Source organism: Anoplopoma fimbria, chromosome 24 (genome assembly GCF_027596085.1).
Source record: "Anoplopoma fimbria isolate UVic2021 breed Golden Eagle Sablefish chromosome 24, Afim_UVic_2022, whole genome shotgun sequence".
Classification (NCBI taxonomy): Eukaryota; Metazoa; Chordata; class Actinopteri; order Perciformes; family Anoplopomatidae; genus Anoplopoma; species Anoplopoma fimbria.
The window spans coordinates 15,246,454-15,271,666 of record NC_072472.1 but is presented as its reverse complement, the minus strand read 5'-3'; the positions used below and the strand labels follow the sequence as shown (position 1 = coordinate 15,271,666).

The 25,213-nt window shown below is 40.2% G+C and overlaps 3 protein-coding genes across 3 annotated transcripts; 2 read left to right on the top strand and 1 right to left on the bottom strand.

Annotated features, from left to right (window-relative positions):
* The first annotated feature begins 1,473 nt into the window (after window positions 1-1,473).
* ubtd2 (ubiquitin domain containing 2) lies at window positions 1,474-11,386 on the top strand. The gene is made up of 3 exons (XM_054626166.1): window positions 1,474-1,660; window positions 4,516-4,752; window positions 9,751-11,386. Exons 1-3 carry the CDS (start codon window positions 1,591-1,593, stop codon window positions 10,254-10,256), a joined length of 813 nt encoding a protein of 270 aa, XP_054482141.1. The 5' UTR covers window positions 1,474-1,590; the 3' UTR covers window positions 10,257-11,386.
* Window positions 11,387-13,879: 2,493 nt separating this feature from the next.
* il12bb (interleukin 12B, b) lies at window positions 13,880-17,490 on the top strand. Its single transcript, XM_054626328.1, has 9 exons — window positions 13,880-13,983; window positions 14,698-14,791; window positions 14,917-15,018; window positions 15,195-15,377; window positions 16,017-16,122; window positions 16,228-16,397; window positions 16,571-16,731; window positions 16,861-16,979; window positions 17,140-17,490. The coding sequence occupies exons 2-9, from the start codon at window positions 14,698-14,700 to the stop codon at window positions 17,165-17,167; spliced, it is 963 nt and encodes a 320-aa protein (XP_054482303.1). The 5' UTR covers window positions 13,880-13,983; the 3' UTR covers window positions 17,168-17,490.
* A 683-nt stretch (window positions 17,491-18,173) lies between these two features.
* On the bottom strand, window positions 18,174-24,053 carry ublcp1 (ubiquitin-like domain containing CTD phosphatase 1). The gene is made up of 11 exons (XM_054626081.1): window positions 23,912-24,053; window positions 23,303-23,468; window positions 22,832-22,923; window positions 22,379-22,464; window positions 22,042-22,157; window positions 21,553-21,651; window positions 21,192-21,229; window positions 20,853-20,951; window positions 20,534-20,650; window positions 20,166-20,293; window positions 18,174-19,982 (listed from the first exon to the last, which is right to left on the bottom strand). The coding sequence occupies exons 1-11, from the start codon at window positions 24,008-24,010 to the stop codon at window positions 19,955-19,957; spliced, it is 1,068 nt and encodes a 355-aa protein (XP_054482056.1). The 5' UTR covers window positions 24,011-24,053; the 3' UTR covers window positions 18,174-19,954.
* Between the last annotated feature and the right edge of the window lie 1,160 nt (window positions 24,054-25,213).

The following is a 25,213-nucleotide window of genomic DNA, read 5'->3' as shown; positions in this document are numbered from 1 at the left end:
AAGTAAGCTCTCTCCTGCCTAAACGTCTTTTTTCAGTTCCTAGCAATGGGAAATAATTGTAATTCCACACAGCTTTGTTGTAAAAGTATCCTCAATATCGCGTTGCTATTGTGTGTGTGTGTGTACAGGAACACATGAGTGTGTCAAATTACACTCAAGTCTCTTTAGGACAGTCCTAAAGATAGTGAGCAGGCGGGAGTGTGTCTGGTGTAACATTGCAGCATTCAGATGCAGAAATAGAAGGAGTAGAACAGCTCTGAAGATTACCGCGCAACATAAAAACATGGAACAGAATAGAAGATTAATAGGATTGAATAGATTAGAAATATATTTCAATTTCACAGTGTGTTGACAACCTATGCTACGTTTGTTCAAACCAAAAACTTACTGCTACTATAATAAAAAGCCTCCCTGCAAGACAGACTAAAATAGCATAGAATGGAATAGGTCAAATAAAATCATTTTTATTTGCAAATAATTAAATACATTGAAATCGTGTGCTTGTTTAAATCAACAATGACCTACAAAGTCCAACCACTGAACCTTACAATGCATTACAGGATATAATACAATAGAATAGATTTCACTCTCTGTTGGAAAATCTGTTGGACCTATATAATAAAAATGCCTCTGTGAGACAGACTTAAATAGAAGAATTGGTAGCACAATAACTAAATTTCTCTGAGTCGTAACATCAGTATCAATAATAATATATATATAATATATATATATAAATAATTCTACCCAACCATGCACGATAACACTATGTCACTCTGTGTTGTGGAATGAATCTACCTACAGAAGGCAACACATTTAAACTGTGTGTGTGTGTGTGTGTGTGTGTGTGTGTGTGTGTGTGTGTGTGTGTGTGTGTGTGTGTGTGTGTGTGTGTGTTGGTTACAACCCTAAAACTACTGGTAGTTTAATCCCTGAAGGCCCTACTAGCCAAGATAGAATAGAATAGAATAGAATAGAATAGAATAGATGACCCAGTCTTCATGAATATCAAGGCTTTATTATTATATTATTATGTCTTCTTCAGGACAGCAAACAGCTTTTTCTGCACACAAAAAAAAAACATACGAGCACATGTGTCAAAAAACATTATCATCAACTGAGTCTAAAGTCTAAAACATTTGCTGCCCCAAAGGAGGCTGCATCCTTCCTCTGTTGCAGTTCACTTCTCCTTTGTTCTCTCTCCTCTCTTCCTCCTTCCTCCTTTCTCCCCCTCTCCCTCACTCCTCTCCCGGTCACCTTGTAACGATGTGGGTCTTTCTTCCTCCGCCTTCCCCACGGATGAAGATGAGGGTCCCTGCTGTGCACCGCCAATGCTGAGAGGAGGAGGAGGAGGAGGAGGAGGAGGAGGGAAAGAGCAAAGGGAAGACGGGAGGAAACGAGGAGAAAGGACAGGAGGGAAGGAAGTAAAGAAGGGGAGGGGGGGAAAAGAGAGAAAAGCGAGTTAGAGAGAGAGAGAGAGAGAGAGAGAAAGAGGAAGAGGAAGAGGAAGAGAGAGAGGGGGCTAGTGGATGTAGCTCTAGCTGTGGGCCGGGGGGTGAGCTACCTAGCCCGGGCTGCTCTGCCGAAACATCCATGGGTGGCTGTGTAGGGAGCCACCACGACTCCTCGGGCAGCTTAAACGAGAACTCGGACGCCACCGGAGGTAACTCACGGGGCTTAGCGGCATATTTCAGTGCATTCATATGTCCTTTTATTTAGGGGGGCTTCCTGTGGTGGTGGGGGGGTTTATGCATGTTGTCCTGGCTGGAGCTCTCCTTCCTTTCCTTTATACCCGAGCCAGACAGAGCCGGAGCCAGACACGGCAGCCCTCCCGGGTATCTCCCCCCCACCACACACACACACACACACACACACACACACACACACACACACGCACAGCGGGCCTTGAAGCAAAGAAATGACGCATCGTCGCTACTTCATAAGCGGAGGGGATATTTACTGTGCGGCGCTGCCTCCCTTTTGTTCTTTGGCTTTTGACTGAGCTAGCCCGGCTACATTGTAGCAGAGTTAGCTTCCTAGCCTCTCTGCATAACAAATATGGGTCATGGACGGCAGTGGCATGCAAGGGGAGTGATGCAGTCTGATTTCAATCATGTCAGGACTGTGATATGAATGCACGCAGCACTTGTGTAAAAAAAAAACAACCCAAAAACCTGTTTTGTGTAAGCGAGGTGCTGGGGCATGTTTAAAACTGTAAAGTGTTTGGGGGGGGGGGTGATGAAGATGAGGTGTCAAAACTTAAAGAGTGCTTCACGCTTATGATAAAGGAAGTGTGTTTTTAACTGGTTATTTGGTGAACAAGGCCCGAGAGAACTAAAGCACCATGTTGTTCATCAACTATGAGCAGAACAGAGCAGGACCACACTGCAAAAGACTGCAAGGGATTAGGTTTAAAGTATTTATTGAGCAATAAACAGTTGTTCATGCAATACCAAAGGTTATGGAGCATGTTATACCCTATTTTTTTTTTTATTTTTTTTTTTATTGAGCTAAGGTGTACTGTAGTTTCCTGCTTGTCTGGTCCGAAAAGGGATTCCACTTCTGGCCAGTGAGTTCTTTTAATCACAGATTGCACGCTATAGCAGTGTTGTGATGCTGAGCTATAGCCTGGTTTCCTTAATCTCTTCCTTTTTTGCCTCTGAATCCGTCTTAAGGACGTGCTCGGCAATCTCCCTCGACTTCCTGGACGTCTAGATGTCACATGAACAGGTTTCAGGGATCCCTGTGTCTGCGAAGGAGTGTGTGTAGTAACAAGAAGCGATGCAGTGTTAAAACAAGATGCAGACAAGCAGCTGTCACTTGACACCCTGCTTGATGAGGACAGAGAAAAGGCAGTTAGACCAGAACAAATGTAAATGTATCTGTGTTAACCAAAGCAGTTTTCATAACTAGGTTTATCTAGTTCAAGCGTTATGGTATTTTGGTATAAAATCATAATTTACCCCTACTGGCCGACATACATCACTAATGGTTTCTGGGAATCACTGAAAGAAAGGCAGGAAGGCTTGTGTTTATAAGTCAATTTGAAAATGATTAGCAGATGGATGAGCTGGAAAGTAGGTTAATGGAGAAGTGTGAACAAACGGAGAAGTATTCAATGTGGAAAGCTTAAATTCAAGAATGTAGGAAAGTGGGGATTGTTTGATAAGGCATGGGACCAGCGTTGAGATATAAAAGAAGTCTGCGGGAGGGAGAAGGTGTGGGATATACAACTCTGTAATAGTGGTAGCTGTATAAATGTCTACTTATTTGTGTGACATATCATTTTTTTTCCTCTCTTTAATTGCTCTCTTGGTTTCCTGGTTTCTGTAATAATGTAGAATGCGTTCAATGATAATCTGCCATAAGAATAGTCTTAAAAATAATTTAAAAAACAGCAGTCAAGTATGCGATAACATGTACATGCACATGGTTTCAGGCAGGTATTTGTGGAAGATCACTATTATTAAGCTGCATTAAGTACATTTTATTGTACATATTCTGTTTTTGTTTGAGTCCATATGAGCAGCTACTGACGTTTTACATAGCCATGTGTGGCTAATGATGTTTTTAAATGCTATTATCTGTTCTAGTTCACTTTTAAGACATCTAAATTTACCCCCACGCACAACTTGAGTTCCTTATTTTGGACCTCATTTACCCACGTTCCTCGATTAAGTACAATAATCGGTTGGTTTTATTAGCCATTTTAAAAAGAGAATACTTTTATAACTGTGTGCATGTCTTGTATTCTCGTGAATTATGTTATTATACACAACCACAAAGTCAATGTAAGGGTAAACAGTCAGTCAGTCAGAGCTCCTATTTACTATAAACAGTCAGTTGAAGGTTGATGTTATCAGACTGTGCCATGTGATCATCAGAGAACATGTGTACCAGCAGCAGGTGTAACTCAACACCTTGATCGTCACCCTTTCCTCTGTCTCTGTGTTGCACACACACACACACACACACACACACCCACACTCTGTCCCGTACCTGTTGTCCCCTTCGGTGTTGATCCAGATGGTGTTATTCATCAGCCATTCTGCTGCAGATGGAGCACTGATGGATGCTCTAACCCTTACCTTGTAACTGGGTTGAGTAACATAACACTTCTAGCTCGGGTTTAGCTCAGTCTAAGTGTGTGCTCCATGTATATTACACATGATGGTGTAGGTTCATGTTCATCATCATCAACTGATGCTTTGTTTCAGATGTATCCTAACTCTTATTCCTTCCTTCTCCTTTTCACTTCATCCATACTTCTCCTTTTCATCCTCTGTGTATTCCCCCACCTTCTCCCCCTCTGATTGTCATCTTCCATTCCACTTCTACTTTCTCTTCCCTACATCCCCATTCTTTCCTGTTTTTTTTTCTTCTCCCCCTCCCCCCATCTATCCCTCCACATTTTTCTTTCTCTCCTCAAATCTTTCCATTTACCCCACCCTCACATTCCTCCTCTGTCTATCTTTTCTCTCCATCCCTCCTTTCCTCTCTGGCGTCCTCCCTTCCCAGTGACTCTAGGGCGTAACCAGCCCCTGAAGAGAGAACGGCCCAAATGGAAAAGTGACTACCCGATGACTGAAGGCCAGCTGCGCAGCAAGAGAGATGAGTTCTGGGATACGGCGCCAGCATTCGAGGGCCGGAAGGAGATCTGGGATGCGCTGCGGGCCGCGGCCAGCGCCTTTGAGAGCAGTGACCACCTGCTGGCTCAGGCCATCCTCGACGGGGCCAGCATTACACTACCACACGGTAACACACATTTCCACAGTGGTAGATGTAGATACCGCAAAGTGTTTGTTTTAATCTCCATATAATACTGTAGAGGTACTTAATGTCGGACAATGCAGTTGGTGATTACCACCACAAGAATTTCAACTCCCTTTTCCAAGTTCTCTAGAGAAACTAAAACTCAGGCACTCAGCGGTACTGAATTTCTTAACAGTGTGATGCTTTTCTAGAGGCTGCAGATCTTATACTTTGTGCCAGTTTCTATGTGAGCGAACTTCTTTATATTTTTTATTATAAGATTTTGTTTTATTAGCTTGTTGGACGGCAAGTTAATTAAAATACAGTAAGATACAACAATGCATTTTAAATGTGACTGCATAATTAACAGATTAATAATTGCGATCACATCTTTGGCTTCCCATGATTAAATTGCGATTGGAACAACTGCAGATGTTTAAAAAGGCATGCTCCATTCAGAAAACTCTGCTGCATATACTAACAGTCAGCTACCAGGGGGCCATCCAGATGACTTGGCTTCACTTTGGGGAGCTTTCGTGCTGCTGCCCGCGCACACTACAGTGGCAGCCTGTGAAAATGTTTCTGGAATGTTTCCGCTTCAGTCCAGACGCAAAAACAAATATATATTATATTTCACGTTTAACAGAAAGCAGACGGGCAACACGAAAATGCACAGAAGAATGTTATTTTAAAAACTTTGTGAAGTGAAGGCACACAAAAAATATTACTCTTAAATTATTACTTTTTATGATGATTTTCGCATAATAATAGGTATGTGGATTATTTTAGTAAGTTTAATGTAAAAGCAGTGTAAAACATTAGTTCACACTGTATACAATACGTATGTAGTATGAAAGTGAAACACTGAGGGTGACTGTTTCCTTTCCACCTGCCAAACATGATTTACAACTCTTATGTCCAGATGTCAATAACAAATGAACAGATTTTGGTGAATAGTTTCAGAACAACTTCCATGTTTGTCTAGCTTGAAGTGGAAGCACTAAATGATCCATCTCAAGATCATGCATCTACGTCCATTACATACATCCATCCCTGTGAGCTCTTGGATGTAAACAGTTTACATCAACAGAGTTTGAATTGAGAAGATAAGGGATGTAAGAAAGCTTCTCCAGGAAGTATCTTATGCATCCTCTGTACTTTCAAGTTTCATCTGATGTTGAAGTTTCCTAAAAAAGGAAGTATACACACATGACTGTTCTTTTTCTGTTTGGGTGAATGGCTTCTATGCACAATGATTGAGGGTTTAATCAATATGGAGCAGATTCCAAGCAACTACAAGCATTTACAGTATTTAGCCCGCAGTTAAAAGGAGTTACAGATGCTACACCTCCAAGTATATCTCAATGACTGCATTGTAGAGTTTAGACTGAAGCTATTAGGAGGTATATACTGTAATGTATGAGGAATAAATAATACATTAAAAGAGGCGTGTCCTTGTTAGGATGTAATGAAGTAATTTATTTTCAAGTTTTATTTTCATGTATCATCAGAAGTAAATGTCAACAAGCAGTAGATAGGGATGTAAGAAAATCTAAAAAATATTGAGTATAAGGAAATTATAATTTTTTTATACTGTTTTGATTCTCAAAACCACATCGATTTATGTTTATATGCAAAGATCTGAACTCAGTTATTACTTTATTTCATTTTCAAAGATAAGCCCCCTCTCACTGTATATGCTTTCTTTAAGTAGTGTTATGATGCTGGGTGTTACAGGGACTGTGATGAGTGCACTGCAGACCCCGCTGATCTGATTCCATCCAACAGGCTGAGATGACTGGCTTGTTCTGATATAAAACATCACACTGGCACAGCATCATTTATATTTAACAGCTTACATGGTGGTTAGAAGAGACTTACCTTGGAGTATTCCCAAGGCCTGACTTCACCATTACACCAATCCAGATTTTTATATTGCTCTTTTGTTGCTCAACTGGGTACTTTGGCATAGTGGTGTTTTGAGCTAAAATCTAATGTGCTTCTTGGGTCATAATTTTTCAAGGGAAGGTATATCTGTGTGTCATCTGCGTAGCACTGAAATGCGACGTTGGATGATTTGACCACCAAATTGATTGTCCTTAATACAATTCTGGGATTAGAGTGGTTTGCTGAAAAGTTTGAGGAGAAGAAAGTTCTTGCTTCTATAACTGCCGTTTGATAAATCTTCTTTGCATCATTGCATTCCAATCTCATAAAATACATGTAAACCAGTCTGTTTCCTATTTTTGTTCCTTTCTCCTACAATCTCTCTTTGATTCTTGGGTGGATTCGTTTAGCCAGGGCTGGGTTGTTCCATTTGACCTTTTGTCTTTGAAGGGGGCAACAGAGTCCACGACAGTCTGACGGTGTGGTTTAAAAGGGAGACCAGCTTCTCTAAATTAAAATGAAGATTAAAGGCTGTTAAAAAAGCAGTGGTTAAAAGCTCAGAAAACTTGCTTCCAGAAATAGAGTTAAAGACGGACAGGGGAAGTGAAAAAACTGATTCTGATCAGACACACAAATATCCTTAATTTCAAAGTTGTCAGGGCAGAGACCACTGTAAATAACCAGATTAAGGGTTTGACACTTTGCGTGTGAGGGCTCCTTTTATAGCCTGACTGAGGTTAGAATTTTATCGTACTTTGATGTAAAATTGGATAGTAACTCAACAAATTCTCGGAAAAAAACTGTTTGGCATGGGCTGTCGATTTATTAAAATAACCACTGGATCTTTAGAGTTCATTTAAACCGAGATGTATGAAGTAAGGGCTACACGGTGGTGTAGTGGTTAGCACTGTCGCCTCACAGCAAGAGGGGTCCGGGTTCAATTCCCGGGCCAGACAACCTTCTGTGTGGAGTTTGCATGTTCTCCCCGTGTCAGCGTGGGTTCTCTCCGGGTTCTCCGGCTTCCTCCCACAGTCCAAAGACATGCAGCTTAGGTTAATTGATGACTTTGAAATTGCCCGTAGGTGTGATTGTGAGCGTGAGTGGTTGTCTGTCTCTATATGTCAGCCCTGTGATAGACTGACGACCTGTCCAGGGTGAACCCTGCCTTCGCCCATTGACAGCTGAGATCGGCTCCAGCACCCCCGCGACCCTTAACTGGATAAGCGGTTACGGAAGATGGATGGATGGATGTATGAAGTAAAATAGGAGTGGATTTAAAAAACAATCTGTAGATTACAGCAACTCCCCTCACTTGCCCGACCGCCGTGGTCGATGGAGATGTGTAAAATCTGGGGGTTGAATTACAGGAAAAAAAGTCTAATTTATTAAAACTAATAAAATCCTTAGATAAAAACGAGTTATATTAGCGATCTGATATTTAAAAGGACACAATTACCAGGCTTATAGTTAAAAGCAGGGGGACTTGAATTAATTTGTCATGGTTAGCACCAGAGGGGTCTGCAATAGAGCGTGCTGAAGAGGGTCTCTGATAGGAAATGATGGTGGTGGTTGTTTCCCGGTTTGGTTTGCAAAAACTTTCGTATTTCTTTTCACACCTGGGTTTTTTGGTGAGTGCTGTTAAAAGGTGCTGCACACTTTGTATCCACATTGCCACACATCTCGGTTTTAGAAACAAAGCGAAGTGAAGCTCGCATTCAGTTCACCATTCGCTCTGCCGACTGTGTCGAGCAGAAAGCAACATCCTGTGGGCCTCTGCTGACTCATCTTAGTCTCACCACAAAGTTTACTCTCTCTCACTAGTGGCTCATGCCTCAGTTTAAGTCATAAAACATACAAGAGGTACATTTTTGTAAAATTATTTACAGAAAATACTTTTTCACCCTGGTCTTTAATTGATTTTTTCCTAATTTTTAAAATGTCTGCAGGGCGACAATACAACAATCTTTTCAAAACCATTTAAAAAGACAAAACATTTGGGATGAATTGGCTGTTTTGGTGTTTTACTCACAACTATATATTACTCTTAAGGGTAACAATAAACCTACGGCAAGTACATAGCGATCAAAACACCCATTACCGCAATAAAACTACTTTCAGGTGTGTAAAGTAATGACTACCTATCATGCAGGGTGACCTGTCTGAAATTCCCTTTAGGACCCTTGGGGGGGTCCCCCCTGAAAACACCACTGTATTAAGTTTCTGTTTGCGGAATTCTGTGACCTCTTCACTACATCTTTTTTTTCCCCCTTTGTCATCCAACTCTTTACTCTGTGTCTGAATCACACTTGGTCAAAAGTGACATTATCTATTTTAAAGCACTCCAACAGACAATAAATCCCGTTTCTCCTGCTTTCACTCCTCTTTTCTTCTGTCTTTGTTTTTCTATTGAATCTGACTCTCATTTCTCCATTTCATCATATCATAACGAAATGTGAATGTGAGTTCAGGCTTTGGCTTTGTTGAATGGAAAAAGTTGTGTGAGTGTTTGACTTTCAGATTAGGAATGCAATAATGAAAATATACAACGGTAAACAGTTATTTAGAATCAACACAAATGTTTCAATTTGTCAAGCTCGTGTATAGCAAAGCACTCCTTAACCAGACCATTTATTTGAAAGGAAAATAATTAAGGGAAAGTTCAGGGTTTACCTGAAATGTTCACCCCAGTTGTTAATTACTTAGTATTGGAACTTCCCAGTTAAACATTGACCTAGTGTACTAAACTGTTCTGTTTATATTGGTACGTCAGTTACAGTAAGCTGTAACCTGCTGCCGATGATGCTTTCTAATTTCTAAGTTGTATATGTAATTCCTATAATATTACGCATCATGCATAAAAAAAAGTGAAATAGCTGCGGTAAGTTCAGTAGAACATTACAGCAAATCCTGAAGTGACCTGGTGGTGTTTCACCTAAATTTATCCTTTGAAATGTCAAGCCCCTCATAGGAAAATGTTTTCCCACCAGACTTTCAATGAAGCCGAAGCTTATGTTATGTTATCCTAACTGACAGGAATGATGGTCAGGATAGTAAATATAAACTTTGTTTAAGAAGAAAAAATAAAGTGTTGACACATTTTTTCCATTCTTCCAGGAGCTCTGACCGAATGTTATGATGAACTTGGGAATCGATACCAGCTGCCAGTCTACTGCCTCTCTCCTCCCGTCAACATGATTGAAGAGCGCTCTGATGAGCCCGACGGTTCAGATCCAGACTCCGGGGCCGCGGAGCCGTCCACCGGCAGCGACGCCGCCTCGGGAGGGGAGTGCCAGCTCCGGCTCCGGCTCTCCACAGGTCGCGACCTCCGGCTGGCGGTGCGTTCCTCGGACACGGTGGGCATGATGAAGCGTCGTCTGCACAGTCAGGAGGGCGTGCCCGCTGCGACCCAACGCTGGTTTTTCTCAGGGCGGCCACTGACTGACAGGCTGCGCTTGGACCAACTCAACATCTCCAGGGACTACGTGGTGCAGGTCATCCTCAGCCAGCCGCCGCAGGCCGAGCCGGCGTCAACGACAGGACACACACCAGAGGCCTCTGGGCCAGTGGCGGCGGAAGGAGTGGCAGCACTGTCACAGGAGCCGACACCGGTGGAGAATTAACTCCACCCAACCTGTTAGCCTGCAGGTGGGCATGTCAGTGGGCTGGTCGTCAAGAAGAAGGAGGATAACGGGAGAAAAAAAAAGAATGATTTTCTCTTTTGATCTCTTCCCATTTCTTCTCTTCCCATTTCTCCTCTTCTTCTCTTCTCTCCACTTCTCTTTTCTTCTCCTCTTCTCCTCTCCTCTTCAATTCTCTCCTCTTTTCCACGTCTCTTCTCTCCTCTCCTCTTTTACTTTTTGCTGAGAAGGGCTTTGTTTGGGCAGAGGTTGGCTGTCTGCCGGAGCAAAAGGACTCTTAAATCGAGAAAAGACTCTTCCTTTTTGGTTTTACACGTTGAAATTTTGACCTTTTTAAAAGTCTTTTTAACTGTTCCTATGGAAACCAAACAACAAAAAAGAGAACTATGTCGGACGGCATAAAGGGTTTTTCTTAGCAACACTGATGTTCAAATGTTCTGTGTTTCAGTTTCCACTCAAGGTCGGCTCTGTGACCAAACCTGATCAGCAGACCTGTTGAGTCCACAGGGTTATAAATACATACATACACTTATAAATACATTTTTATTACAATACAATTCAACATGGGCAGTTAAGAAGGAAAGGAATAAAGACACATAAAACAATCATGACAGTTATTCAAACAAATATTCTTAATGCTGTGTGAATCAGACTGAGAACTCTTTCTCATTTGGGGAATAAGTCAGTATACCATGCTGTAAAGAAAGGCTGCTAACAAGTAACAGATTTGTCCTCCCTCTTGGCAAGGGGTTGCAGTCGGGGGGGCATGTCGCTGGATTAGATGCTTTATTTCACTCTGCTTCACAGAACAATCAAAGCAATCATGTAATAAACATTAAGTAGTCAGTCAGCCTATGTGTGTGTGTGTGTGTGTGTGTGTGTGTGTGTGTGTGTGTGTGTGTGTGTGTGTGTGTGTGTGTGTGTGTGTGTGTGTGTGTGTGTGTGTGTGTGTGTGTGTGTGTGAATAAGCGTATGTGTGCGGGGATGTTCGTATATGATCAAGACACAACCACAATTATTCGTATGGCAAAAAGGATGGAACATCAGAAACACAGTTGAATATTTTGATTAAAAATAGATTGTTTTTAATTAAAATTGATAATTGTTTCTATTCCTCAATCTCTGTTTAATTATTTGCTTTGAATAAGTTCATGTTTTAATATAAAGGTGGAACAAACATTATAGCAGTATTTTGCAATTTACAATCTCGTGCAGCTGGCATTATGGGAAAAAACATTTTATTTGCTTTCTTGCTAAGAGTAAGGTGAAGAGTTCGCCCCTTCTCTCATGTCTCTAAGGTAAATATGAATATGTAGCCTGCAGCCAGATGGCTTAGCTTAGCATAAACATTGAAATCAGGTAGACTAGCTGTGTCTGCCAGTAAGATAAGTCCACCAGCACCTCGATCGCTCACTACTTGACACGTTATATCTTGTTGAAATCTGTCCACAAACCAAAATGTTGAACCTGTTAAAATGAAGCCGTGGGTTAATGGGGAGCGTGTTGTCAAAAGGCAACCAGGGTAAGCCTAAAAAAACTGAGTAACAGTTGGCTTCAAAGGAGCTACAGTTGGATCTTTTACCTTTGGACAGAGCCAGGCTAGCTGTTGGCCCCTGCTTCCAGTCTTAATGTTAAACTAAGCTATTAATAATTATTATAATAATAACTTTATTTATATAGCACCTTTTAAAAACAGGGTTTACAGACTGCCTGTTCCTGAACCTATTCCTTCAAAACATGCTGCATCATGCTGCTTCACATTCGTACTTTACAGCAAAACTGCTTCCCTCTTCCTTTGTATTTCAATTCCTTCTTTTAAATGTTAAACTGCCAGACACAACATGGAAAATTCCTTTAAAAAAAACAAAAAAAAAACACTATTATGCAAAGACGCCGTCTAGAGAGAAGAAGCCACTGTAGGCATTGTGTTTGAATGAAGTGCTGCCAACTGGCAACCCCAGCTTCTGAACAAATATGCAAACGTCAATCAGCCAGTGATGGAATGTGGAAGGAACTAACCGGTCCGCTAGCAAGCTCTCTGCCATCAGTAACGTAAACGACTGTATCCTGTTAACTTGTGTAACTATGCACTTAAGATAAGATAAGATAAGATAATCCTTTATTAGTCCCGCAGCGGGGAAATTTGCAGGCTTACAACAGCGTAGAGTAAAGTGCACACAAGAGACATAGTAGAAGAAGACAAGCTAAAAATAAAAAATTATTGTAGTATTATAAATAAGCAATAAAATAAAAAAACAGTAGAAAAAACAACAATAACTGAAATATTATATTTACAGACAGAGAAAAAAAACAAAACTATTTCAACTATTTTTAACTTTTTTAACTATTATTGCACAGTGTAATGTGTAATGTATTGCACAGGTTTTTATTGTCATGTTATTATTGTCATACTTGAGATTTAATGTAGAGAAAGAAGGAGAGTTAATGGCCCTCTTTAATGCTATTGAATTTAAAAGGTCACGCTGTACATGAGTGACAGGCAACAGGTAAGTGAATACAATATAAATTAAAACGTGGCATTACATGTCAGGTCTTAATAATTTTTTAAGTATCAGTCTCAAAATTTCATTTTCTCTGTGCGCGATTGTTATTATTATATTAATACATTTTGTAAAAGTTTTCAATTTCATACATTTTGTCATTTGGGACATGTGTGTGGTTTTAATTAGGTGCTCTTTCTGAGCAACATGCTTTTGTTCAGAAACCACAACACACACCAGACTTGAGCGATAGTCATCTATTACCCTTTTTTTCACAAGCGCACAGCGATGTTGAATCAAAAAAAACCTCCATAACTATAATTAAGATGGAGTTGTACTTATAGTAAATGGTCTGCTGGCAATCATTACAGATAAACCTACACTGGCATAGTGAAATGTTAGTGGTTAGAATGGGAGCAGAATGAATGATGGAAAGTAAATGATAGCTCTCTATACAGGTAACTTCCCAGATGAGATATTTACCAATTTATTTCTCTACATGGGTCAAAGAACATTTCCTTCACAAACCAAAATTATATCATCCCTTGTGTCACTCTTCACATATAAAACAATTTTGTTTCATCACAATGGTCCTATTCTCTTTTCCACTTCAATGGAATTTTTACCTCTGACACTTTGCTTTCTTGTTCTCCTTCCTGAGTACTTTCGTAATCATTTTCCAGGGTACCTGTTGGGTTTTAGTGATACACCACCACGCACTGTCATGCACATAAACACTTGAGCTTTTCCAGTTCCCTTTCCCAGAGGTTTCTGTCTCTATTGAAGTCCCTGACTTCCTCCATAAAGGGCAGTGTGTCCGCACAATCCGACTCACAATGGAATATTGTATACAATGAATTGTTCTTTTGTCATCTTCCTCATGACTGTGTGAATCAGGCTGCAGAAAAGAGGAAACTTGGTAGTAGTATGGTGAACACTTCCTTTGCTTTTTAATTGATAAAAATTCGTCCTGGTGTTTCCAACTGATGATGATCTCAAGTCAACACAGACACGCATACGCGGGGCACTTCCTCTTTGTGTCAGGGATTTTTTGACGTTCTGCTTCTGCCACATAAATACAGCGACAGCATGCAGAGTTCATGCAGACAAACTGAACACACACTGAGAAGAGCAACCTCACCTCTCTGGCATCCTCATCAGGTCATATTGCAGTTGTGAAAATTTTTGGATCAAGTCCAGTTGTAAAGGTAAGATCTAGTATACTAATTTTAGGTTATCTCTAAACAGGTTTGTTGTTTTTTTCAGCATTTTATGAAATATATATTTATTCTCATATATTGATATGTTTTAAAGTAAAACTGTATTGAAAAAACTTGACACAATGTTGATATGAGAACTTTGTCAATAATCCAGGCAATATCTTCAAGTCTTAACTCCACTTAATTACATTCGATTGTCTCATTTAATGGGAGCACATTTCCTAACGGCATCCAAACTACTTTTACTCAAATACTGAAACTTTCTTAAATGCATGTTAGATGTACTTGTTTGCTTTACTTCAGTGGTTCCCAAGAATGAGTTTCAAGATCTTTTGTTGTAAATTACTGTCTATTTTTTACTTCTTTAGCATCCTAAAAAATATATTTAAATAACACCACCGCTTTCTTTGAGTCTTTGACTTTTCCTCCGCTACATTTCAGAGAAAAGTATTGTACTTTCTTCTCCACTACTTTTATTCTATGATAGCTACTTGTTAAAAATACCCTTGTTATAGTTGGGTAACAAAGCACAAGTTTGATCCTGTTGGTGAAAAACCTTTTGTCTCCAGGGGATTTTTGTTTTTGAACAAACATATTAATGCATCTTGAAGAGTCTTATAGGATATTAGAATAAGCAGAGCAGTCAAGGTTTAAGTAAATAAACTTTCCTCTGTATATGTACCTTTCCCTTCTTTCTTCCAGATGCGTGCATTGTTCCTTGTGGTCCTGTATGCTGGACTGTGCTATGCCAGTCCCGTCACCGACCAAGAAAACATAGAGACTCTGATGGATAATGGTTGGTAGCTTCTCCTATCTCTACTGAATCCTCCTCTCCATTTTATGTTTTTGCCTCACATGCAGTAAATGCTGATTCTAATCAGTCTGTGTGAATGTGTGTTTTCTTGTCCATGATTGAACTAGTTCTGGTCCTGAGAGTTCCTCATGATAAGGCCACCCTGGTGAATGTTCCTCTGAGCTGTGGAGAAGCCTATAGAAACCAGCCTGTGGTTTGGAAGAAAGATGGTAATACAACTGTTATTATTACAAGTAATACTACTTCTACTTCGACTGGTATTTCCAATAGTACCTGTGCAGAATTGATAAATACCCCCAAAAAATCTTTAAACATGAGATTTTCTGGAAAAAAAAGAATGAAAAAATGCCTTCAGTCATATTTTTACCTATTGACCTTGTCTTAGGCGAGGAGATTGAGCCACCTCTGAAGGGGAACCAGGTCAACGTCCTAGTGGAGGAGATGGATGGAGGAAACTACACTTGTCACCTCGGTCCAGATGGAGAATACCTCAACCACACTGTGATCTTTATCCAACTAGACCCAGACAACAGGACTGTCATACTGGAAGAACAATCCACTGAAAAGGGTAAGATAGGGAAGATGGAGGGACTGAGGAAGAAGGAGAACAAAGAAGGCACACATTGGGAGAAAAGACAAACAGAGAGAGAGATTGTTGTGTAACTGGACCTGGCGAGATGTATTTCACTGGACAGATGTCACTTTAGAGCTGAGTTAAGAAAGACGGCTGGAAATATTGGGAAAAATAGACAGGCTGTTGCCGAAAAGCAGACAACACTCAAAAGATAAACTGTAGGGCATATGTAAAAAGAAACAAAGGTCGACAGACAGAGAGAAAAAGGAATGAGTCAACACAACAATCGAAAGAAGTTACCAACGGAGAGAAAACATTAAAAAAGAAAGAATGCAAAGAAAGAAAGACAGCAAAGTGTCTTTGTCCAAATCATGGTTATACTTTTATATAATTGCTGTATCATAAACAAAAAAAAATGTGAAAAGCTCTTAGAAGCTTTGGAACTGTTTGTACTGGGAACCAAAAAATTACTTTTCCAGCTTTATTTTATAGCCATGATTTATTGATGTTTAAATGCTGGGACCTTCAAAATAAAGTGCTTTGAAACACAAACACATAGAGATAAATTGTTCACAAGAGCATTCAACACAGAGAGAAACACTCAGAGTGCTAACAGTGTTTCTGTTCCTTCAGGTCACATTCACTGTTCAGCACCTAACTATAACGGCTCCTTCCACTGCTCCTGGAAGAGGTCTCGTGTCAGATCCAGCGCCCCTGTGCTCCTGGTGAAGGCAGAACGGTGAGGACGAAATACAAATACTCATTCAAAACAGAAGTGTATCCTGTACCCTGCTTTCTCTTTCTAGATGAGAGTATTGTACCAACCAGTTTGTCTTCAATCTAGTAATTTGGAAAATATTCCCTGTGAGCTGAATTCTGATGGATCAGGGATTCAGTGCCAGGAAGCCAACTGCCCATACAAAGAGGAACAGCACCGCATCTTCGTCACCGTCTACATATACAGCGCTTCTCTTCTCGAGGCCTACACAAGGGCTTTCTACCTGAGAGACATTGGTAAGTGATTGTTTGTTTAATTTTATTTTCTGTGTTAATGTTAGTTTTGGACATGTGGCCTCATTTTCATCCATTCATCCTTATTCCCTTCTGTCTTGTTTTGCCTTCTGTTGCGATCTTGTCACATCCTTATCATTGAACCACCTTGTTCTTCCCACCTTTATCCTATTTAGCGAGGCCGGATGCACTCCTTAACATCCGCAACAGTAATGGGAAGGTGTTCAGCTGGAGCTACCCCGACTCCTGGGAGAAGCCCTGCTCCTACTTTGTTCTGCAGTTCCAGGTCAAGGTGGTCCAAAAAGGAAGGTCCTGTGACGGCGAACATCACATAATGGTAATCAATATATATGCATGACGTACAGTTGATTAGATTCACGTTACACTTACTGTAAAAATACATTTGCTGACCTCCATTGAAACCACATTTCTTTGTCAATAATGTGTGTTCACTTCTCTTGTGCAGCTACACACCACTGAGGAAACAAAGTATGAGGTCAATCTCAAACTCCAAAAGTATGTTTTCTGTGTGCGAGCTCAGGACAAAATTACCCTAGGGCCATTTAACCACTGGAACTTCTGCACGTAAGTATATAACTAGGACCCTTAACAACTGTTTTGACTGGGGTTGTGTTATCAAATACGTCATTTGTTAAGAGCATATGATTTATCCAAATATTATCATGTGTTGCCAAAATCATAAATCTGATCCATTATGTTTCTTTCCAACCTGTCCTGTCTCCAGAGTGAATAAACACGAGGTGGTCTGCTAGGTTCCTTCACTAGACTGCTGCCATAAAGGATGGAAGAGCACAAGGATGCAAGAAATAATTTTTCCAACTAGTATTTTTTTATCACATTTATTAATGCAATGCACAAAAATCGGTGCTTTAGGGGTGAATGTATACCTGTACAGTATTTATTATTCACTAGTTTAAGTTGTCTCTATGGAATATCTTGTTAAAATGATTATTTGTAATATGATTTATATTAATTATTCATTCCTTTGTTCCCTTTGAGAATGTTATTCACAACTATCCTTTGCAGAATTGTTGCTAAAACGTTTATTAACATTGACCAATAAATTGATGAACATATTAATATACTGCACTTTTGGCATTTTTTGTACACCTCAAATGTACTTTATATACAGTAGTAAAATATTATTATTATTATTATTATTATTATTATATTCCTTTATTGATCCCCATGGGGGAAATTTGGGTGTTGCAGCAGCTCAACAGATAATAAATACAACATATTATACAATAAAAATTAAAATAAAATAGAATAAAAATAAAAATGTACAGTATATCCACATGAGACCACAGTTTGTAATCAGCATGATTACAGACTGTGGTCTCCGCTGTTGTTGTACAGTCTGATGGCAGTGGGCACAAATGAGCGTCCTGCTCTTTGGCAGAATCAGCCGATGGCTGAAAGAGCTGCCCAGCTGCCACAGTTCCTCATGGAGAGGGTGAGAGGGATTGTCCAGGATGGCTCTGAGTTTGGCCTTCATCCTCCTCTCACCCACTGACTCCAGACTGTCCAGCTCCAGACCCACCACAGAGCTGACTTTCCTCACCAGCTTGTTGAGCTTGTTGGCATCTCCAGTCCTGATGCCACCACCCCAGCACGCTACAGCGAAGAAGAGGGCGCTGGCTACCACAGACTGGTAGAATGCCTTGAGCACAGGACATGTCTATATTCTGTTACTACTCATTTTAAATGACTTCAAGAACGATGACCAACACAGGTAATTTAGGTACAAAAAAAGGTTTATTGTCATATTTACAGCCAGGATGTCAGGGATGGGATGAGGAAAACACAAAAAGGCAGATCTCAAGAAATGAAAAAGGAGTTGAATGTCCAGGAGAGTTGTAAATCCGACCAAAAAAAAGAAAAATCACATCCCTGTTATACTTCCAAGAGTTTCGGGCGCTCATAAGATGAGATACGGTTCCCCTTCACGCTCTGCCCACCCGACACATCCCCTTCTTCATCCATATCTTAAATTCAACTTTGACAATAAGAGCAGACGCAGTCATTTCATTAATAAGCAGCTACCAAAAACAAAACCAAAAACAAAACAGACAATGCACGTTTTGTGCGATGTGAAAGCATTTTCCCTACAGCCAGTCTCCATCTCAACTCGGCTGTTAATATCACAGTAGCTTTGAGGATTATTGCATATTCTTATATTTCAAACTGTGCAGGTTGCAGGGATCAGTTTGATGCTCATGGACTAAGATTTATCTTGGGCATTTTTGGATCAGTGCTCTCAACATTATCTACCTTTCCAATTTTCCACTTCAATTTTTCAATACGCTTAACTTGCAATTAGTGCTCCAGTAAAACTCATATATGTTAAATCAGTTCAACTTATTCTTCCCTGTTGAAATTCACATTCAATCATTTTTTCTATCTGGATTTCTCATACAAGTAGACCATTAAGCATATTGGCTTTTTGTTGGTTAATCTCAATCTTTTCATTATATCGTACAGGGGTCGGGGACAGTTGTTGACCTTAACCATGATGAAATTATATTTGTATCCGTTTTTACTTGCATGGTAAAGCAGAGAGGCTTGATAGTCAGAGCAAAGTATACCGACTTTTTAGTAAAAGACAAGCAACTTCACACTTCCTATAAGGTGAAAGTGCGACAAACCAAACCCATCTGGGAGGCCGAGCAGATTTAAAAGATCTCAGTTATTTTCAGGTGCCATTTAACGCGATTCATGTTCAACACAATGACTGAAAATATGTTTGTAGAAGTTTGTGGGTCATGGTGGCTCTTGGCATGTGGCTTCAAACTTGGGGGTAGTTTATAATCACTAGGGATGCAACGATCCGACTTTTTCAGTCCCAATACCGACACCTGGGCTTTGGGTATCGGCTGATACTGAGTAACGATCTGATAATAGTGTTTAATTTAATAATCTGTGTGCCTTACTGATTGGAAGAAACCAGGCTCATCCTTTTATATGTAAGGCAACATTAGCCTTGACTTAAATAACAAATGAATACGTAGTTATACATTTACTGAATTGTTATTTATTATTTAAAAAAAATTGATCGTACACCCACAAATTGGTAAAAATATATTCAAAAGTAACAGAAATTACAATTCAAGTGTAAACCTTTTAAATGCAGCAACAAATTGGTCAAAACGTAGTAACCAGTATGTAATTTAAAGAGCATATAAACACAGAGTTAAACCTAATAGATGAAAACAGTCCATCCAACTGTTTGAGTCAGTATCAACCTGATATCCGACATCGGTACCGGTGCATCCCTAATAATTACCACTCAGACGAGTGGTATCTGCTGTTACTATCGTAATAAATGCAAAATAATGTGTGAGAGAACATGCAAAGATATAAATTGGGAAGCCCATCTCAGTCCTGAGCTTTTGAGAGTTGGCGTCTGCAGGTTTAGTGTAGGTTTTGTATTAAGGTTTGTAGTAAAGAGCTTGTAACAGCCAAGTTTGTGTGTGTGAGAACTGGATGATGGGATAGTAGTGTCCAGCCCGAGTCTTTTCCGAGGATGTGGTCCCTCCTCAGTGATGCTGCCTCTTAGATAGGTACCTACACACACAGACACAGTCAGTACATATGATAGCGATGTACATATTTCATATTTTTCAAATATCTTTGATAAATTTATATTGATTTCAGACGTTGTATAAGGAAGTTGTAACAAGTTCCACAAGCATGCGTTGCGTCAGTACTTTACTAAACACCATTACTGCTAAGCATATGTGTGCCTACCTCTCCCAGTGTTTGTGGTTCAGTCCACTGAGGTCATCAAGTTTGGCGATTTCTTTGAGGTACTGAGCCAGTTTATAGAGTTCCCTGTCCTTCTCTCTGTTAAGATGGGCCTTCATGAAGGGTCGTATCTATTATACACACACACACACACACACACACACACACACACACACACACACACACACACACACACACACACACACACACACACACACACACACACACACACACACACACACACACACACACACACACACACACACACACACACACACACACACACAATATGATTCAGCAAAACCTGTGCTTAATGCTGACAATGATGAGGAACAGAGTCAAAAGTAATGACGATAATGCGTGGCGCCTACCTTTAGTCCATTCTGTGGGTTCATGAGGAAGTTTCGTCCGATGTCGTCAAACATTATGGTGTTCCTCCGGTTGTAAAATTCTTCGTACTTCCCCCAAATCACTCCCAGGGGCTTCACCTGGATACAGTGCAAATAAAAAGGCACAAACTGTAATTAAACAAAAGGGAAAAGAAAAGCCTAACTGCACTACACAACCACTACATATAAATAAAGATGTTTTCTTATGCTGTGAAAGATTTGTTTACATCAGTAATATGTGTAACCGCAGCAGTGAAACAGGCCAATATCTTCATTTATGATCCGCTGTGTGTGTACCAACCTCCACAACCCCTCTCTTCGGGGTATGGACCGTAATCATTGCTGCACTGTCCAACATAAACGTAATCTTGTAGTTAGGGTTGTCTGTCACTCCCAGCTCCTACAGAGAGAGAGAGAGAGAGAGAGAGAGAGAGAGAGAGAGAGAGAGAGAGAGAGAGAGAGAGAGAGAGAGAGAGAGAGAGAGAGACACACACACTTATTCTCTACTCCCCTCTCAACCAAAATACTGTGTTTTAAATGGATTAACACTGCCACCTTTTGGCTAAAAAAGTACAGTCATGTTAGCAGTAGTGTAGCTTGAGCAACATCACAAAAAAAACACAACAAGTGGAATACTTACTTTCATTTTGGCATCGATCCACTTCATACTTGTAGCAGCTAAGGAGAGAAAGCACATGTGTAAGATGTGCAAACCGCAAGCACTGATAGCTGGGTAGCAGCACAAAAAAGGAAATCAAAAGCAACAAATGGCAGGAAATATAAACTTAATAGATAAAAACAACAAAAAAAACTGTCCTACTCAGGGTGTACAGTGGCCTATAATTAAGACACAAACCAATAAAAAAGAAAATGTTGTACATTCAAAGTTGCATTTTAAAAAGAAATTCAGGCATTAATATTTCAACAATTACATCCTCCTACTCATCTAGAGTTATGCATGTAATTAAGACCTTCACAAGAAGAGACAAGGAGATACATACACCAGATGACAATGTCATAGTCCTCATAGGCTGATGTCAGAAACTCATGAAGGTATGGTCTCATCAGCTCCTGACCCGTTTCCGCACACGACTTATGATCTAAACAAACATTGGATGTAGACATCAATGCATAGTTTCCTAGATTACACTAGCAACTGAAAGGCTGGATGATGAACAGAGATGAGTTTTTTTTTGCAATGCGTCCAGTTCTGACAGGAAACTACAAACTTTAAATCAGTCTGTCAATATTTTAAATTTGTTCATAAAAGACTCAACCCTGTGAACCTGACTCAGATTGCACACGTATAACATATGCATAACATAGGAGAGGAAACAGTGGAGACGCAGTATTAAAGTAAATTGTGTGTAATGTTCACTTCGGGCAAACGCACAGTGTTTGCTATTAGTATGCTGTGATTTAAGCCATGCATTCAATGGTTTCCCAGTCACATTCTTATAGAGACAAATGTCGGTGTCACTGTAACTCACCGAACAGTGTGTAGTCCACATCCAGTACCAGAAGCCTTTTGCCTTCTCTAGGAGGGTTCATCTCCTCCACCTTATAGTCTTTCACTCTGCGGGCGATCTTGGCCAGATTCTCCTCTCTAGAGACATAGAACAACATTTGTCTCTCAGACACACACGGATACATTTCCTCTCACAAATGTAATCTTTTCCTGGGCAGCCACGTGGCACACACACACACACACACACACACACACACACACACACACACACACACACACACACACACACACACACACACACACACACACACACACACACACACACACACACACATACAAATCTCATTAAAATATCTAACCTGTTCTCCACTTCGATGACCTCCTCCTCAATGTCAAAATCATTGACCACGTCATCGTTCTCTGGGGGAGGGGCTAAAACCTCTTCCTGCACAAAACAAAACAGTAAACGTGAACCAATCAGCGAAGGGGGACCTTTAACAAAACACAGTAAATTAGCAAATATTAAGACTTTATATGTCAGAGAGCAAATCATCCAATTGGCTAGTTAGACAAAAATTACAACACCATAGTCAACAACTAGCAGGATCATCACTTAACAAACCACTTATTGACCAGCTGATTAGAGCTAGTAGGTGACCCACAGTCTTAAATAACAAGTAAGAAAGCATGCTTATAATGACACTCTTTCAATAACTATCATGTTTGGTTAAATTGCAAATTAGCCGGTCACTAGGGCACATTGCCTATTGACTGGACCAAACCACATATCTTCGAAGTCACCCACCACCTACCAGGCTCTCCTCTCTGGTACCCATCATCATGATCTTAGTGTTAGGCTTCAGCTTCAGAGAGCCCAGCTTCACCTCATCCTCTGCAGGTTTACCTGGAGAAAGGACAGAAGGAGAAAAGAGTAAGATTAATTTAGCTACAAAGCCTACACAAAATTACACAACATAGAAATGATTTGCAGAGACAGGTGGAGAAAATTGACACTCAAGCAGGTAAGAGACTGAGAAGTGGACATGTTTGTACATTTAAAAACATCAGCTAATTGTAGATGTGGATTAACATAGCCACAGTTTTGGGGGATGTAGGGGTTGATTTATTTGATCAGCTTGCTTCCATCAAGAGATAATTTACTTAAATAATGCAAAGGCACAAAGAGAGATACAGTCCTGATATCTTGTCCATCTGGTTTGGATATCATATGGCATTATTTACGCTAGCTCCACCAGGTATAATGAACACTGATGCCCTCTCACCTTTGACCTTGAGTCCCAGTAGTTTCTGTCTCTCTGGCAGCACCCCAGTCAAGGTCTTAATGGACTGTTTCAGGTCCATCACTGTGTCCTCCTCGGACAGAGAACTGATGGAGTACTCCTGGCCTCCCCACTTTATGATCACTGATACTGACATGGCACACACGGACTTCTCACACACACATAAAACACACACACACACACACACACACACTCGGCTTCAGCTGGAGTTAGGGATGCACGCGCAGGAAGGAAAAAAAATATTTCCAGCTACAGTGACAAACATGTGCACGTTCACCTTGCAGAGAGAGAGAGAGAGAGAGAGAGAGAGAGAGAGAGAGATGGGGGGAAAGGGCAAAGTAAAAGGAGAGGTGTCAGGATGCTTCACTGTAACGAAAGTAGCTAATATAACATGACATAAATGTAGTGAAGCATCACTTGTTTTGGCTGGCTTATTCAGGACACAACGGCATAATCGGAGAAAGTCACTTTGACAGTCTCTGATGTTGATATTTTTAGCATGAGATGGCTAACACTGACTAGCAAAACGCGAGGTTACGAGACAACCAGCTAACATTAGCTGGCTAAGCTACACGGTCTGGGTAGGCTTACCTGGTAGATCACGCTATCATACACCGCCCGGCAAACGCTGTCAGGTTTGCTCTGAAAGTTGAATGAATGAATGAAGTTTGCCTGTTCAGTTTCATTCATCGAGCGGCGCACACTCTGTTCTTCCTTGCGTCCAGAATCCTGCCGGTAGTGACGTAGAGAGAGAGCGAGAGCGAGAGAGCAAAACCTTTGTTACCATAGTGACCATATTATAAAAGATTAACATAAAATCGTTTAATAATAGTTTCCACTGATTTCAAGATGCTTACATGTTACCTAGTAAAGACAAGAAAAGAAAGTCTTAGACCACTAAAAACAACATTAAGTTTATTTTTCTGATTGATCACATGTGTTTGTGTGTTTGCACTTTCCACCTGCATATGCAGCCTATACATACATCAGACAATGCCATATTTACTGAAGAACTTTTAAAGGAAATGCACATTAAAACACATTATTGTCCATTATATAAATACCACTTAATTACAAGTAGCAGCGAGACTGACTGCACAATCCTGGTGAAATGATGGCACCAGGGCAGTGGATGAAATAGGGTTCATATATTACAGTTAAATGGCCTGGCATGTCATAGATGTTCATCACTTTGCTTAAACGTGACAGCAGAGCAATCCACCTGCTAATAAACCCCACTATTACTATATCCTGTGCGATACAATAGTTATAATAGTTTATGTCTGTATATATAATATATAATATTTCAGTTACTGTGGATTCTTTATTGTTTTTTTTTATTGCTCATTTGCTTATTTATAATACTTATTTTTTATCTTGTTTTTTTTACTGTCTCTTGTTTGCACTATCCTCTATGCTGCTGTAATCCTGTAAATGTCCCCGCTGCGGGACTAATAAAGCATTATCTTATTTTAACTTATCTTATCATTTTTTAGTCCCTTGAGTGTTGATTTGACTCCCATTAGTAAGTATTACTCCTTTACCTAGGGCCCATATTAAAATATACACTATAATGAACAGATATTTACACTTACATTATATACAGTAATTAAACACTTTAACAGTATCACCAAAACAGTGACAATTTCCCAATTGTATTGCCTTGAATATAACTAGTATCATTGTAACCTAATTACAACTGTAAATCTCTTTACATATCCAGGCCTAGTATAATGTCTCCTACAGGAAAAGGTGCATTTATGACGAGCCTAACTAGTTTATGACTGTAATGTTTACTCTCCGGTGTTGGTGTAATAAAACAAGTGCGGGGCCCAAAAAGATTTATGGGACGAACCACACTGCGCATGCGCAGAACATCCTCCTCGGGTGCTT